The sequence below is a fragment of the Elephas maximus genome, chromosome 12, assembly GCF_024166365.1.
Source record: "Elephas maximus indicus isolate mEleMax1 chromosome 12, mEleMax1 primary haplotype, whole genome shotgun sequence".
Classification (NCBI taxonomy): domain Eukaryota; kingdom Metazoa; phylum Chordata; class Mammalia; order Proboscidea; family Elephantidae; genus Elephas; species Elephas maximus.
In genome coordinates, this window is record NC_064830.1 from 46,264,369 (window position 1) to 46,281,796 (window position 17,428).

The window sequence follows — 17,428 nt, forward strand, 5'->3', positions numbered from 1 at the left end:
CTTGACAATCCATGCTGTTGTGGTATATTCATTCAGACTCTGCTGGCCTGCATACCTTGTTCTTATTGTTGTTCACTTAGACATTCGTTTTGTGATAATTTTTGTTTTGCCAAAAGTTTCTTTGTCATTGTCATGGTATTTTTAAATATAACCTTGGACTCATTGAAATAAATATGTATAATTACTCTTTCTTTCTAGGATTGAAAATCGGCTCACAGATTCAGAAAACAAAGCTAAAAAGCTTACACTGCCTCTCTTTGGTGCCATGAAAGGGGGAAGCAAATTCAAATTAAAAACTGGAACAGTAGGGGTAAGTTGTGGGTCAGGGCTTTGAACTCCTGGCTCTTGAGTTATCCTGGAGCTATTTTTTGTCTCTTTTCTTCTGGAAGCGCAAATGGTTCATTCCATTGTCATTACCTGGGCTTTGGTGTGATTGCATCTTCAAGATTTGGTTTTTGTATTTTTCTGATCATCTTAGGGTTATCAAGAATTGATGAATCAGTTTAAGCTAATCAGTTTGCAAGTAACTGATTTGTAAATTAGAATACCAGTTTATTAATCTGTGATGATTGCTATATTTAAGAAAGGGTCCTCCTATGTTAAATACTTTTTCCCTAATGCATAGATATAATATTCAGACTCAACTAATATTTGTTAGTAACAGTCTATGCACCTGATTTTCCATACTTCATTTAATCCTTCCAACAACTTTATGAAGTGTGAGAATTAATACCTCTACCAGCTGAAGAAACATATTTCAGAGAGGTTAAATACAAGATGATCAGTAAATAGCTGCACTGGGAATTAAATCCAGGTTTTCTGCCTGTTGAGTTTCATGATCTTTCTACTATCCTGTAACACCTCACTGAGGTGTGGTTTCACTTTATATACATTCTTACTGTATTCATAGATTTACCTTTTTAAGAAATTTTCCCCACCCAAAAGAGGTTAACTTTGAACTAGGGTAATCTGCCCTCTGGTGGCAGAGGTCTGCAGTCTCAGCTATATGGGCTGAATGGGTATGGGATTTATCTCAGATGGAAGCTTTTCTGTGTGTCTGTGGGATGGAATGCTTAACATTTTAAATGAAAGGAAAACTCTTCACAAAAAGCTCTTCTTACAGGATTACTGACCTAAGACCCAAAAACCCACTGCTGTTGAGTTGATTCCGACTCACTGTGACTCTGTAGGGTATCTAAGGCTGTAAATCTTCACGGAAGGAGACTGCCACATCTTTCTCCCTCGAAGTGGCTGGTGGGTTCAAACCACGATCTTCTGGTTAGCAGCCCAGCATTTAACCACTGTGCCACCAGGGCTTCTTTACTGAACTAACCCTATGTTAAAAAGATGATACATCCTAGGTATAATTTGGTACCATCTCTCTATTCCTTAACTTTGATCAACCTTTTCTAATAATTACTTTTTTTGAAAGGTCTTGATTAGAATATTTGGACTTACTCTTTAAGAAATGTCTTCCTTTTTTTCAGGATCTGTTATACTGATTTACATCTTTTGTTTCCTTGAAATTATGTGTTAGCTCTAAAATGAAAAAGCAGCACAAATGATTTATTTCTTAGTAATGTGTATTTGACTTTGACTTAGTCCCTAGAAGATTTTGTAATAAATTAAGATCCTTTAATACATGAGGGGTAATAGGACAGAACTTTTTTTTAAGAACTCTCTCTTTTTTTTAAATTGTGGTGAAAGTATACACAACAAAACATACTACACCAATTCAACAGTTTTACATTTGTAATTCAGTAACACTGACCACATTCTTTTTTTTTTTTATTGTGCTTTCGGTGAAAGTTTCATCCCCCCACCAGACAGGAGTTGCCCACATAGATGCAAGTGTCCACTTGAGCCAAGAAGCTCACTCATCACCAGTATCGTTGTCTATCTTACAGCCCAGTCCAGTCCAATCCCTAGGACAGGACTCTCGCAGCTGGTGTTCAAATAAATGTTTTCGTTCCCTACAAGGTGCTTCAAGTGTTTTATAGTTTATATTCTTTTGACCTTAGAGACTAAAATAAAGATACTTGCTAAGGGTCATAGATGGATAAAATACTATTTGAATGTCCTACTTTCAGCAGACCTCTGTAAGGTTTATCAGTCTAGAAACGTTAGACATTCTACAGTGGTTTTTTTTTATCATTATATAGAACTACTTGTTCACGGTTTTGTTTCCCTCATAGAAGTTACCCCCTAAACGTCCAGAACTCCCTCCAGCTCTAATGAGAATGAAAGATGAGCCTGAAGTAGAAGAAGAAGAGGAAGAGGAGGAGGAAGAGGAGATGAAGAAGTATGAAAAGAAAAAAATGGAAGATGGAAGCAGTGGGCTACAGCAGGAGATAGAGCCAGAAGCAGCAGTCCAGGAAGCTAGCCTTCCCACAGATTTCACATGTTCTAAAGAAACCAAAGGCCATGGTAATAGCTTTCCTCTCCTTCCAGTGCTACTCAGTGGGACAATTGCATTAATTGTGGGTAGGCTTGAAAAAGGAAACCCAGCTCTTGCTTGTGCCTTTTGATTGTGTATATGTGATAAAGCTGTCTCTGTGCTAAGGAACCATACTTTCTTGGCCTTCCTCCTTTGCCTGCCGGTCATTATTTATCCCCATTGCAGATTGTTGTTGTTGTTGTTGATAGGTGCCATCGAGTCGCTTCCGACTCATAGCAACCCTATGCACAACAGAACGAAACACTGCCCGGTCCTGCGGCATCCTTACAATCGTTGTTATGCTTGTGCTCATTGTTACAGCCACTGTGTCAATCCACCTCGTTGAGGGTCTTCCTCTTTTCCGCTGACCCTGTACTCTGCCAAGCATGACGTCCTTCTCCAGGGACTGATCCCTCCTGACAACATGTCCAAAGTATGTAAGATGCAGTCTTGCCATCCTTGCCTCTAAGGAGCATTCTGGCCGCGCTTCTTCCAAGACAGATTTGTTTGTTCTTTTGGCAGTCCATGGTATATTCGATATTCTTTGCCAGCACAACAATTCAAAGGCGTCAACTCTTCTTCAGTCTTCCTTATTCATTGTCCAGCTTTCACATGCATATGATGCGATTGAAATTACCATGGCTTGAGTCAGGCGCACCTTAGTCTTCAGGGTGACATCTTTGCTCTTCAACATTTTGAAGAGGTCCTTTGCAGCAGATTTTCCCAATGCAATGCATCTCTTTTGATTTCTTGACTGCTGCTTCCATGGCTGTTGATTGTGGATCCGAGTAAAATGAAATCCTTGACAACTTCAATCTTTTCTCCATTTATCATGATGTTGCTCATTGGTCCAGCTGTGAGGATTTTTGTTTTCTTTATGTTGAGGTGTAATCCATACTGAAGGCTGTGGTATTTGATCTTCATTAGTAAATTCTTCAAGTCCTCTTCACTTTCAGCAAGCAAGGTTGTGTCATCTGCATAACGCAGGTTGTTAATGAGTCTTCCTTCAATCCTGATGCCCCGTTCTTCATATAGTCCAGCTTCTCGGATTATTTGTTCAGCATACAGATTAAATAGGTATGGTGAAAGAATACAACCCTGACGCACACCTTTCCTGACTTTAAACCAATCAGTATCCCCTTGTTCTGTCCAAACAACTGCCTCTTGATCTATGTAAAGGTTCCTCATGAGCACAATAAGTGTTCTGGAATTCCCATTCTTCCCAGTGTTATCCATAGTTTGTTATGATCCACACAGTCAAATGCTTTTGCATAGTCAATAAAACACAGGTAAACATCCTTCTGGTATTCTCTGCTTTCAGCCAGAATCCATGTGACATCAGCAATTGTTCCACGTCCTCTTCTGAAACCAGCCTGAATTTCTGGCTGTCCCGTCGATATACTGCTGCAGCCATTTTTGAATGATCTTCAGCAAAATTTTACTTGCGTGCGATATTAATGATATTGTTCTATAATTTCCACATTCGGTTGGATCACCTTTCTTGGGAATAGGCATAAATATGGGTCTTTTCCAGTCAGTTGGCCAGGAAGTTGTCTTCCATATTTCTTGGTATAGACAAATGAGCACCTCCAGTGCTGCATCGGTTTGTTGAAACATCTCAATTGATATTCCATCAATTCCTGGAGCCTTGTTTTTCGCCAGTGCGTTCAGAGCAGCTTGGACTTCTTCCTTCAGTACTGTCAGTTCCTGATCATATGCTACCTCTTGAAATGGTTGAACATTGATTCTTTTTGGTATAATGACTCTATGTATTCCTTCCATCTTCTTTTGATGCTTCCTGTGTTGTTTAATATTTTTCCCATGGAATCCTTCACTATTGCAACTCGAGGCTTGAATTTTTTCTTCAGTTCTTTCAGCTTGAGAAACGCCGAGTGTGTTCTTCCCTTTTGGTTTTCCATTTCCAGCTCTTTGCACATGTCATTATAATACTTTATCTTCTCGAGAGGACCTTTGAAATCTTCTGTTCAGTTCTTTTACTTCATGAATTCTTCCTTTTGCTTTAGCTGCTCAATGCTCAAGAGCAAGTTTCAGAGTCTCCTCTGACATCCATCTTGGTCTTTTCTTTCTTTCCTGTCTTTTCAGTGACCTCTTCCTTTCTTCATGGATGATGTCCTTGATATCATTCCACAACTCGTCTGGCCTTCGGTCACTAGTGTTCAATGCATCAAATCTATTGTGCAGATGGTCTCTAAATTCAGGTGGGATATACTCAAGGTCATATTTTGGCTCTCGTGGACTTGCTCTGATTTTCTTCAGTTTCAGCTTGAACTTGCATATGAGCAATTGATGGTCTGTTCCACAGTTGGCCCCTGGCCTCATTCTGACTGATGATATTGAGCTTTTCCATCGTCTCTTTCCACAGATGTAGTCAATTTGATTCCTGTGTGTTCCATCTGGCGAGGTCCATGTGTATAGTCGCCATTTATGTTAGTGAAAGAGGAGGTATTTGCAATGAAGAAGTCGTTGGTCTTGCAAAATTCTACCATTTGATCTCTGGCATTGTTTCTATCGCCAAGGCCATGTTTTCCAACTACTGATCCTTCTTCTTTGTTTCTAACTTTTGCATTCCAATCACCAGTAATTATCAATGCATCTTGATTGTAGGTTCGATCCATTTCAGACCGCAGCAGCTGATAAAAATCTTCTCTTTCTTCATCTTTGGCCCAAGTGGTTGGTGCGTAAATTTGAATAATAGTGGTATTAACTGGTCTTCCTTGTAGGCATATAGATATTATCCTGTTTTGACAGTGTTGTACTTCAGGATAGATCTTGAAACGTTCTTTTTGACGATGAATGCAACACCATTCCTTTTCAAGTTGTCATTCCCAGCATAGTAGACTATATGATTGTCCGATTCAAAGTGGCCAATACCAGTCCATTTCAGCTCACTAATGCCTAGGATATCGATGTTTATGCATTCCATTTCTTTTTTGAAGATTTCCAATTTTCCTAGATTCATACTTCGTACATTCCAGGTTCCAATTATTAATGGATGTTTGCAGCTGTTTCTTCTCATTTTGAGTCGTGCCACATCAGCAAATGAAGGTCCTGAAAGCTCTACTCCATCCATGTCATTAAGGTCGACTCTACTTTGAGGAGGCAGCTCTTCCTCAGTCATCTTTTGAGTGCCTTCCAACCTGGGGGGCTCATCTTCCAGCACAGTATCAGACAATGTTATTCTGCTATTCATAAGGTTTTCACTGGCTAATGTTTTTCAGAAGTAGACTGTCGGGTCCTTCTTCCTAGTCTGTCTTAGTCTGGAAGCTCAGCTGAATCCTGCCCTCCATGGGTGACCCTGCTGGTATCCGAATACTGGTGGCATAGCTTCCAGCATCACAGCAACACACAAGTCCCCACAGTATGACAAACTGACAGACGTGGGGGCATTGCAGATTAAGGGCAGGTATTTCCAGCCCATACCAGTACTACAGAAAATTGAAAGCTGTGGAATCTCAAGCCACAGCTAATACAGGACAATCCCAAGCTGTTAGCATGGCATGAGTTGGAAAGCAGTAGAATAGGGTGGATGATGAGGCCTGATCAGGTGGTCTGGGGATAAGCTTCCCGTTACTCATTTTTTTTTTCCCATCCCTAAAAGAGAAGTTAAGCATAATATACCCACTAAACTAAACTTCTCAAAAAGGATCATGTCTTCTTTTTTTTTTTTTTTTGTCTTTGATACCTAGCAGAGAACCTGGCACATAGTATTCCCCCACTTCAGCCAAGTTTTTTTTTTTAAATTGTGCCTTAGATGAATGTTTACAGAGCAAATTAGTTTCTCATTATACAATTAATACACATATTGTTTTATGACATTGGTTGGCAACCCTGTAATATGTCACATCAGCAAAGATTTGATGACCAAAATTGAAAGACGAAATTGATTGATTTTTAAATATCTTTTTCTGATTATAAAAGAAATTTATGGCCATTATAGAAACTTTAGGTAATACTTAAAAATCCAAAGAAGACAAATCTCCTGCAACCCCACCCCCAGATATCGTTGTTTATTTTTCTAATATCTCTTGCCCCTTGTCAACTACAGGGTTTATTTTCCTGAGAAATGCCAAGATTAGCCAAACTGCTTAGCAAGATTAAGACCTCTCAGAAAATAGGGAGCGTGTGGAACAACAGTAAAAATTGGCATTAAATGTATGTGGGAGTGCATGCATCTGTACTTTTGAAAGGAACCAGGCTTGTCTGCATAAAAATACCAGGCCTGCATGCAGCTCTTCTTTTGAATCACCTTTGGTTGTTTGAGAAACATAAAAGTTACTGTTTCCTCATCTGTGAGAGGTAAATCTTTTGTATTTGCATTCTCCTTTGTTTAGATATTGGCAGAATGCTTGGCCTTTTCAGAAATATTGAGGTACTTATACATACTTTCTTTCTGAGTCTGCTCTTTGGTCCATACATTGTGAGGGTGATACATAAACAGATTTCTTATCACCACCCACATGCTCATCAGGAAGGGGAACAATAATTATTGTGTTAAGGACACTGAAGTAAATATGCATATGTAAAACTATTACAGATTTAAAAATTTGCTCTATAAGAGAAAATCATTAATAAATCTGCCCCTGGTGAAGGATACACTAGTCCTTTTTGTCCCTGTATTTATTTTTTACAACATTGAGATTGTATTATGCATGTTATTTTATAGTCTGTTTTTCTTATGTCTTAAAATATTCTTTTAAAATATGGTCTTTAATAAGGGGGATAGTGGCCCATAACATGCAAATGCCATAATTTACATAATCACCTTCCTGGTGTTAGACAGGTAGGTTACTTCTTCATTTTTTTGCTCTTATAAACATACTCGTGTAGTATAATATATAGTATAATAAATCTTGATGTTCATCTGTGATTATTTTCTTTGAATAATTTTCTAGAAGTAGAATTTCTAGGCCAAAGAGAATGTACATTTTTAAGACTTTTGTAAGTATTACCAAAAAGCTGTGCATCAAAGTTGGCCAGTTTTTTAAGTGGAAAATGTGTGGTTCTCTGGTAGACATCTGGAAGCACATTTCTTGAAGACCTAATTAAGGTTGGTAGAAGCTGATGATAGTAAAACTAGATGATTATTTCTGTATTTAGCTGTTTTTGTTTTGTTTTGTTTTCTGAACTATCCACCATGAACTAGATAATAATATGCTTGGTACTACTTTGTATAGAAAACATGTCTCAACTCAGCCAGGTGGAGCAGAATGAAGATGACCAAGAGACTAGTGAAATAGCTCCCTCATTCCAGGAGCCCTCAGGTAGGTAGTACAGCCCACTCCATCATTGCTCTGTATACAGGCAGCTGTCTAGTCTGTGGAGGAGAGACAGTGGCCTTATAGACCCTGGGTCAGTGCTGCATCCGGGGCCCTGGATAATGTGAGAAGTTTGGGTTTGGTGCCATCCCATTTGCCTTTCTTTATTCCTCTTCTACCTCCTGAGTTCCCTGTCATTGACTTACAAAGCACCTAGTACCTTTATGCTTCCCTCTGACCATGCAAAGCCCTCCACAGTTTTATATTGCCCGGAGTTAGATGCCTATCATGGGTGTCATTCTAAAGGTATTAAAAGAAATTGGATGAAATGTCAGCCTAGTAAAAGATTTCTTTTTTCTGGCTTTGCAGTAATGGTTAAACTGTGCAATAATAAAATCAGCCTCATTTTCCTTTACCTTTTCAGATGGTGTGATTATATGCAAGCTTGTAGAGTAACCTTAGGATTTGAAAACTAGTTACTATTGAAGGGAAAAGTCTTCATAGAGTTTTTATGGTAGTAGAAGAAATTTTTGAGAATTGAATTGTCACTGACATGTTTTATTTGATAATGATAATGCTTTCTTGTGAGGAACTTTTCCTTTCTTTATTACTTTTTTTAAAAACAACTACTGCCTCTTTTTTCCCTTTTTAAAAAAAAAATAGCATTAAAGAATGAATGCGAGAAAAGCAGAGATGAATTGAAGAAAAAGAAAGCTGCTGGTCCAAGCAAGGTAAGTAAGGATGAATCCCTTTGTCGTGGACCATGTCCAGAAGGGGTCTTGGGAACTGAGCTTACCAGAGTTCTCAACTGCCTTATAACCCCATCTCCTAGGAATTTGGGCTCTCTTTTATTTATTTTATTGTTGTTGTTGAGAATATACACAGCAAAACATACAGCAGTTGACAACAATTCTACATGTACAATTCAATGACATTGAGTTGTGCAACCATGCTCACTCTCCTTTTCTGAATTGTTCCTCCCTCATTAACATAAGCTCACTGCCCTTTAAGGTTCCTATCTAATCTTTTCAAGTTGCCAAAAAAAAAGTTGTCAATTTGATCCCATGTAGATAGCTTTTAAAAAAGCATAATGCCCAAGGCTGACCTTTTTTACCAGTTAGTCTAAACTATTGTTTGGTTTTAAGATGACTTCAGGGGATATTTTTGGCTTATGGTATAAAGATTATCTCAGGGCAATAGTTTGAGGAGTTTGTCCACCCTCCATAGCTCCAGAAAGTCTAGAGTCCATGAGACTTTGAAATTTTGTTTGCTGTTTTCCCCTTTTTGATCAGAATTCTTCTATGGAATCTTTGATCAAAATGTTTCGATAATGATAGTTGGGCACTATCCAGTTCTTCTGGTCTCACGGCAAAGGAGGCAGTTGTTCATGGAAGCAGTTAGCCACACATTCCATATCCTATTCCTGATTGCTCTTCTTCCTCTGTTGCTCCAGGTGAATAGAGACCAAGTGTTGTGCCTTGTATGTCCCTTGCAAGCTTTTACGACCTCAGGCACTGTGCAAGGAGCTAGGAGGTAGAAAAAAGCACTAAACACGTTATTAGGCCAATTAACTGGGATGTCCTTTGAAACTGTGACCCTGAACCTCCAAACCAAGGAACCAAATCCCATTAGCTGTTTGATTGTACGTAAGCAGCCTCAGCAGCTACTCTTTTTCTTTTATTTTTCAATTTTTGTGTTTCGAATTCTCTATTCTTACTCCAACCCTAGTCCCCATCCACTCTGTTCCCTATAACTCTTCACATACAAGTTATCTCTCTTATTAGTTTATTTGCGACTCCTCCTTCATATCCTAGTATGCCACACAAGGACATTTGAATTATATTCTTATTTTCTTCCTTTTAATATACAAAAGGTAGAATATAATGTACTCCACTCTACATCCTGTTTTTTTCAATCTATATGGGTACATCAGGGGCTTTCTACTGTCTGGATGTGCCCTAGCTAATAGTTTCCCATACATGGACACTTGGGGTTTTTTCTAGTCTTTTACTGTGAGAACAGTCCTATAACAAATAACCATTGTATATGCATAATTTTGTATGTATACAGTAAATTCTCCCAAGTGGGATTCCTAGGTCAAAAGGCAAAGGCCACATTGGCCTCTATGGGGCTTGTACCATGTAGCATTCATACCAGAAGTGTGTCAGCTGCCACTGTTTACACATCACTCTCACTGACTGAAAATCAGCTTGTTAAGTCTCTATGGAAGCAAAGTTCAGAGAGAGAATGCTCCCCTAGGTAGATTGCTTACGTCAAGATTATTAATGGAAACTGCTTTGTGTTAGTGTTTGTTTACTGGCAGCCATAAGGACAATAATTCTTAGAGTTGTAATTATTTTGACTAAACCATCTTTTCTTTGCAGCATTCACCAACGCTTTCCTCCAAATATCCAGAAGATGACCCAGACTACTGTGTATGGGTCCCACCTGAAGGTAGAGTGTTTTTACTTTTTTTTTGGTTTCAGTTTTATTTATTTATATTTCTATAGGTAATATATATTTGAAGTTCAAAATAAGAAAGTTATTTTGAGTATGTAGTGAAAATTCTCCCTACTTGGGGAGCAGGTAGATATAAAAGATCTAGAGACATATCAGCCAAATATAATCTGTGGGCCCTGACTAGATCCTTATTCAAATAAACAACTATAAAAAAAATTAAAAAATCATGAGCCAGTTAGATAAAGTTGAACACTGGCTGGATATTTGATGGTACTAAGATATTACTGTTAATCTTTTTAAAGTGTGATAATGATGCTGAGTTGTGTTTTTTTAAAAAAGTGCTTATTTTCTAGAAATACATATACAAGTGTGCATAGTAAATGACTTCTGGGATTCACCTTAAATAATCCAGTGGTGGAGGAAGACGGAAGGTGGGAAAGGGTTAAGAGATAAAGCAGGATTGGCCATATATTAGTATTTGTGAAAGCTGGATGATGGGTATGTGGGAGTTCATTATATTTTTCTCTTTATTTTGTATATATTTTCAAATTTAAGTTAATTTAAATAAAAAATTCTTCTGGCTGTGCCTCATTTATCCAGTTTTTTTTCTCTAAATACAACCAAATAGTTTCTTAAGAATTCTTACATATATATTATATAAAATGCCTATAAAGGAAATTAAATGTATAGTACTTAAACCACCACCACCCCCCCTTTTTTTACGCAAACGGAAGCACGGTCTTCACCTTTTTGCACTTAACACTATATCTTGCAGACCCTTCCATAGCTGTTTACAGATTTCTTGTTCTTTTTTATGGTATGGATATACCTTTGCTTATTTAACCAGGTCCCATGATGGGCATTTATGTGCTTGTAATCTTTTGCCATTACAAACAACTCTGCAATAAGTAAACTTTAACATTTAATTTTGTGAGTGCAGAGGTGCACCTGTAGAAAAATATTCATAAAAGTTAACTTGATGGACCAAAACCTCTCAACGTTTTTAAGATGTTGTCAAATTGCATTCTATAGGGATTTACCAGTTTATGCTCATATGTACGCTGTGCCCTTAAGCAGTGTATGAGGTGCTCATCACAGGTTGCTTTTTCTATGGATTGGGTTTCTAATATACTTAGTAATGAAATAATAGAAATTTAGTTACTAGACATATTTGTTTTTTGTCTGCTAATAAGTACAATGGTAGGAGTGAAAAAGAGGGCTGTGTTTTCAACTTGTATACAAAAAGTAAAATTTTTATCATAGAAGAAAATTATCTGTTTACTTTTGGCTTATTGATGTATAGATACCGTTTTTCTCCCTGACTTTGAAAAGTGAATGAATTTCTTTCTTTTTATGGACTCTAATATAGGCCAAAGTGGTGACGGCAGGACCCATCTTAATGACAAGTATGGCTATTGATTGCTTCGGAATCCCAAAAGATCTTGTGAACCATGTGACGTGGGATATTTGGGATAATACGTCAAGTTGAATGGACAGAGAAGGGGTTAGATGATCACTTATAAAATCTGGTGACCTGTCTTTTCTTCTGTCGTCGTTACCTATTTCTGTCTACCCACCTAATTAATCTCCTGGATTTGGTATTTATGTTTATAAGTGTTTGTGTATGTATGTTTGTAAAAAAGGAGCCATGTATTTTGAGAATAACTGAAATTAGAAAAGTGATCCAATTAAAACAAGAAGGCGAATCTGTCTCTAATGTTGATTTAAGGTCACAAACTCTTTTATCAAGTCTTAGGGACTATATTCTTCATGAGCAATAGGCTACTTCTGGAGTTAGGCTCTAGAATTCACTGATGTTACTTCCTCAAATAAGTGTTAAAATACAAGGTCATGCCATGGGTGTTACCCTGGGTTTCCCTGTCATGCTTGGAACTAAAAGTGGATACACAATGGGACTTCCTACTCCCTCTAGCTGTTATCTTCCGCCAGGTTTGAGAACAGACTCTGTCCTATCAGGAAACGTGAAGGACCACCACACGACCTCACACGCCCAGGCACAGTTCTGGTAAAAACAGCCTGTGAATGTCCAGGACTCTGACCCATCAGTTTAGTCAGTCTTTCTCACATGCACGGGGCCAGATAAGCTCAAGGAAACTTCTTCCCAGTATGGGGCTTCTGCCTCTTTAGAGGGGAATAACAGTTCCTCCCTCTCTGGAATCATGAAGCTATTCAGGAAGGTGTCTTGTCCTCCTGCCTCCTGCCCTATTGTAATGCCTCACTTCACAGGAAAGGAAAGCCTAAGAGTGGAAGCAAGGTGAAGAGCACTTGGATGAGGCTGAAGGCAGACCTAATGAACAGGCAGGGGAAATGCTGTGGCCCCACTAGAGGGTACAGAGGGTGATGCTTTCCTAATAGGGTTATACATCTACACAGAGGTGGGCAGGAAGCAGTAATGAGAAACTTCAGTTACACCAACAGATGCAGGATGCCTGGCTTGCTAAAAGTGGTAAGTCCTTCATCTCTAAAAGGAATGTAGGTGTTATCAGAAACAGTTATTGAGGACTTCATTCACACCAGCAAGGAAGATCTGGTTGATGATATAAGAAGTGATAGGAATTTGTGGACAGAGTGATCATGCCATGTTGGATCAAGAAAACAGTAGACAGAAACCTGAGCCAGATCAGTGCAGTGGTCTTTAAAGGTGAAGCTGTTCAAACAGAATTGCACGTGGAAACCTTAATACTTAAAATAGGTGCATATATACCTACTTTGGTTGAAGTAAGGGCACGGGGATAGACACACACACACACACGCACACACTCATCCTTTTCTCTGCACTCTAACCTCACAGTGGCCCTGGGAAACACTAGGGCTCACTGCTTTAGAAAGCAGATTTCTAAACATTCTGGGGAGAGTACATAGGTATGGCCCCATGTCTAGGGACTCTGAAAACAAATAGAACTCCATGTACCAAATTATAAGTATGTAACTTGTACAATTCTGTTTCATTCTGTTGTACATAGGGTCTCTATGAGTCAGAACCAACTCTCCCGCACCTTGTACGGATTAACATCAGTGGTCAGTGGACTTGGGTTCAAAAGTCTTAGCTTCCTTCTACTAAATAGGAGACTTGGGGCACATTACTTAAATCCCTGAGCCTCAAATCTGTCTTTTGTGAAGCAGGGACAGTAATGCTTCATGCTAGCAGAACTTCAACTTTATTGTAAGGACCAAATGATGTGGATGTGCTCTATAGGGCCAAGTCAAGGCAGTGTTGTTATTCATAACTACAAAAAGGGGACAGATCCTAACTTCTGAGCCTGACTTTCCTCACCTGTGAAAGAAGATACTGGATTAGATCAGTGATTATCCACCTTCGCTGCGTATTAGAATCACCAGAGGAAATCACCCCAGACCAATTTAATTAGAATCTCTGAGGCGATTACTTTTAAAAGCACCCGAGGTGATTCTAACATGCAGCCTCTAGAGCACAGTTGCCAAACTTCCTGTTAAGGGCCAGATAGTAAATATTGTAGCCTTTGGAAGCCATACAGTTTTCAGTTTCAACTACTCAACTCTGCCATTGTCGCACAAGAGTAGCCAAAGACAATATATAAATGAGTGAGTGTGGCCCTGTTCCAGTAAGTGTTTATTTATAAAAGCAGGTGGCAGGTTGGATTTGGCCTGCAGACTGTAGTTGGCCATCCCCTGCTCTAGACTAATTAATCATCAAGGTCTCATCTGGCTCAAGATGTTCTTTACAGCATCAAGATGGGAAGAGGTAAATGGATCCTAGCAGTATTTGAAGAAGTGGAATGGCTAAGACTGTACGGTGGATTGTCTAGGGGTGAAGGGGAGAAAGGGTAGAGGATGATGCCTAGATTTCTGCCTCATACATCTGAATGGTAATGGAGCCATTCTTTGAGATAAGGGGAACGCTGATGGAGGACCTGGATGGAGGTGGAGGAGATCATAAGTTCAGTTTCGGACAAGCTGAGCTTGATGTCTCTTTGAAACATCCAAGTAAAGATGTCAAGAAAGCAGTTGAATATATAGGCCTGGATCTCAGAAGAGAAGCAGGAGAACAGTTGTTGTCTTCACTAAATGAAATAAGAGGTGGGTACCTAGAGGCAGGTTAAAGACCAAGGGGCAGACAGGAATTTTGAAGGTAGACCGCACTCTTGGACAGCTGATCCTTCCTGTTTTGGTACTAAGAACAAAGTTTATCCTGGTTATGGGTACTCACTTATTGGGGGGAAAAGGTAAAGTATGTATACCATAGTGAACAGTATTCTGGAGAGAAAAAGCCACGAGTATGTATTTAGTCATGATATCTTCAATCGCCTCACATGCATGCGAAAGCTAGATAATGAATAAGGAAGAGTGAAGAATTGATGAATTTGAATTACAGTGTTGGCGAAAATATTGAATATACCACAGACTGCCAGAAGAATGAACAAATCTGTCTTGGAAAAATTACAGCCAGAATGCTCCTTAGAAGCAAGTACTCTTATGCACTTGGAATCAAGAGGGACCAGCCCCTAGAGGAGGACATCATGCTTGGTGTAAAGTAGAGGGTCAGCGAAAAAGAGGAAGAGACTCAACGAGATGAATTGACACAGTGGCTGCAACAGTGGGCTGAAACAGAGCAACAATTGTGAGGATGGCGCAGGACCCCGCAGTGTTTCCTTCTGTTGTACATAGGGTCGCTATGAGTCATAATCAACTTGAAGGCACCTAAAAACATGCATTTAGCATTAAAACAAGTTCCTTTGTCTACTTAAGGAATTTTCTAGAGACCTAAAACTTACCTAGAAAACCAAAACTTTCTTCTGCTAACCATTTTTTATTAAAAAAACAGTAGCTAAGATTTATTTAGTGCCCTCAACATGCCAGATACTGTACTAATGCTTTGGATCATGAGAGGATCAAATAATGTGTACGAAAACACTTTGAAAACTGTGTGGTCTTTCCTGTATTATTAAGGTGTCGTCTATTCCCTTTCCTACATTTTTTTTTCTAATTATTTTTATGTCCTTTCCCCTGTAAGGCTGAAATGATTTTCCCAGTACTTGCTCTCACCCCTCCCCTCCAGGTGTGGAGTCAGGGTTACTACAAGCATTCTAGACGTCTCTCCTAGAGTTCCAGCATATGGTTGGCTCCTGATTAGACTGCACTTTCAAACTTTTTAGTGATATAAGATATACTTCTTACATGACATTCTTTTGAGGCATATCCAAGTTCCCTAAAATGGGTCCCTATGTCATGTATCATTTTGTGGTGGTTGTCGTCGTTAGGTGCCATCAAGTCAATTCTGAATCATGCCAACCCTATCAGTTTGTTTCCTTGGACACAAACTCACCAGAGTGAGTAGCTTTGGGTGATGTGATTTCAGGGCAGTAGTATATCTAAAGGCAAAGAAAAACAAAAAGATGAGATGGGCAGGTATTACCAAAACTTTGTTGTTGTTACGTGCCAATGAGTTGATTCCGACTCATTAATGACCCTATGCATGATAGAATGAAACACTGCCCAGTCCTGCGCCATCCTTAAAATTGTTGCTATGCTTGAGCTCATTGTTGTAGCCACTATGTCAGTCTACCTTGTTGAGGGTCTTCCTCTTTTCCACCGACCCTGTACTTTGCCAAGCATGATGTCCTTCTCCAGGAACTGATCCCTCCTGACAACATGTCCAAAGTATGTAAGATGCAGTCTTGCCATCCTTGCTTCTAAGGAGCATTCTGGTTGCACTTCTTCCAAGACAGGCTTGTTCATTCTTTTGGCACTCCATGGTATATTCGATATTCTTTGCCAACACCACGATTCAAAGGTGTCAGTTCTTCTTCGGTCTAACTTATTCATTGTCCCTATTTCAAATGCATATGATGAGATTGAAAATTACCGTGGCTTGGGTCAGGCGCACCTTAGTCTTCAAGGTGGCATCTTTGCTCTTCAACACTTTAAAGAGGTCCTTTGCAGCAGATTTACCCAGTGCAACATGTCATTTGATTTCTTGACTGCTGCTTCCATGGCTGTTGATTGTGGATCCAAGTAAAATGAAATCCTTGACAACTTCAATCCTTTCTCTGTTTATCATGATGTTGCTCATTGGTCCAGTTGTGAGGATTTTTGTTTTCTTTATGTTGAGGTGCAATCCATACTGAAGGCTGTGGTCTCTGATCTTCATTAGTAACTGCTTCAAGTCCTCTTCACTTGGGGCAAGCAAGGTTGTGTCATCTGCATAACACAGGTTGTTAATGAGCCTTCCTCCAATCCTGATGCTTCATTCTTCTTCATATAGTCCAGCTTCTCGTATTATTTGCTCAGCATACAGATTGAATAGGTATGGTAAAAGGATACAACCCTGATGCACACCTTTCCTGACTTTAAACCAATCAGTATCCCCTTGTTCTGTCCGAAAAACTGCCTCTTGGTCTATGTAAAGGTTCCTCATGAGCACAATTAAGTGTTCTGGAATTCCCATTCTTCACAGTGTTATCCATAATTTGTTATGATCCACACAGTTGAATGCCTTTGCACAGTCAATAAAACACAGGTAAACATCCTTCTGGTATTCTCTACTTTTAGCCAGGATCCATATGACATCAGCAATGATATCCCTGGCTCCATGTCCTCTTCTGAATCTGGCCTGAATTTCTGGCAGTTCCCTGTCGATACACTGCTGCAGCCGTTTTTGAATGATCTTTAGCAAAATTTTACTTGTGTGTGATATTCATGATATTGTTCTATAATTTCCTCATCAGTTGGATCACCTTTCTTGGGAATAGGCATAAATATGGATCTCTTCCAGTCAGTTGGCCAGGAAGCTGTCTTCCATATTTCTTGGCATAGACAAGTGAGCACCTCCAGCGCTGCATCTGTTTGTTGAAACATCTCAATTGATATTCCATCAATTGCTGAAGCCTTGTTTTTCACCATTGCCTTCAGTGCAGCTTGGACTTCTTCCTTCAGTACCATTGGTTCCTGATCATATGCTACCTCTTGAAATGGCTGAACATTGACTAATTCTTTTTGGTATAATGACTCTGTGTATTCCTTCCATCTTCTTTTGATGCTTCCTGTGTTGTTTAATATTTTCCCCATAGAATCCTTCACTATTGAAACTGAAGGCTTGCATTTTTTTTTTTCAGCTCTTTCTGCTTGAGAAACGCCAAGTATGTTATTCCCTTTTGGTTTTCTGTCTTCAGCTCTTTGCACATGTCATTATAATAATACTTAACTTTGTCTTCTCAAGCTGCCCTTTGAAATCTTCTGCCAGTTCTTTTACTTCATC

The 17,428-nt window shown here is 39.2% G+C and overlaps 1 protein-coding gene across 1 annotated transcript in view; it reads left to right on the forward strand.

Moving 5' to 3' along the window:
• The window catches only part of SLC4A1AP (solute carrier family 4 member 1 adaptor protein), a 70,569-nt gene extending 53,355 nt beyond the window's left edge, over window positions 1-17,214 (forward strand). Inside the window, exons 9-14 of the mRNA XM_049904719.1 lie at window positions 199-310; window positions 2,196-2,427; window positions 7,633-7,719; window positions 8,377-8,444; window positions 10,098-10,167; window positions 11,543-17,214. Coding sequence (XP_049760676.1) covers window positions 199-310; window positions 2,196-2,427; window positions 7,633-7,719; window positions 8,377-8,444; window positions 10,098-10,167; window positions 11,543-11,592 — 619 coding nt within the window. The 3' untranslated portion in view covers window positions 11,593-17,214. The remainder of the gene's footprint in view (window positions 1-198; window positions 311-2,195; window positions 2,428-7,632; window positions 7,720-8,376; window positions 8,445-10,097; window positions 10,168-11,542) is intronic.
• Window positions 17,215-17,428: the final 214 nt, after the last annotated feature.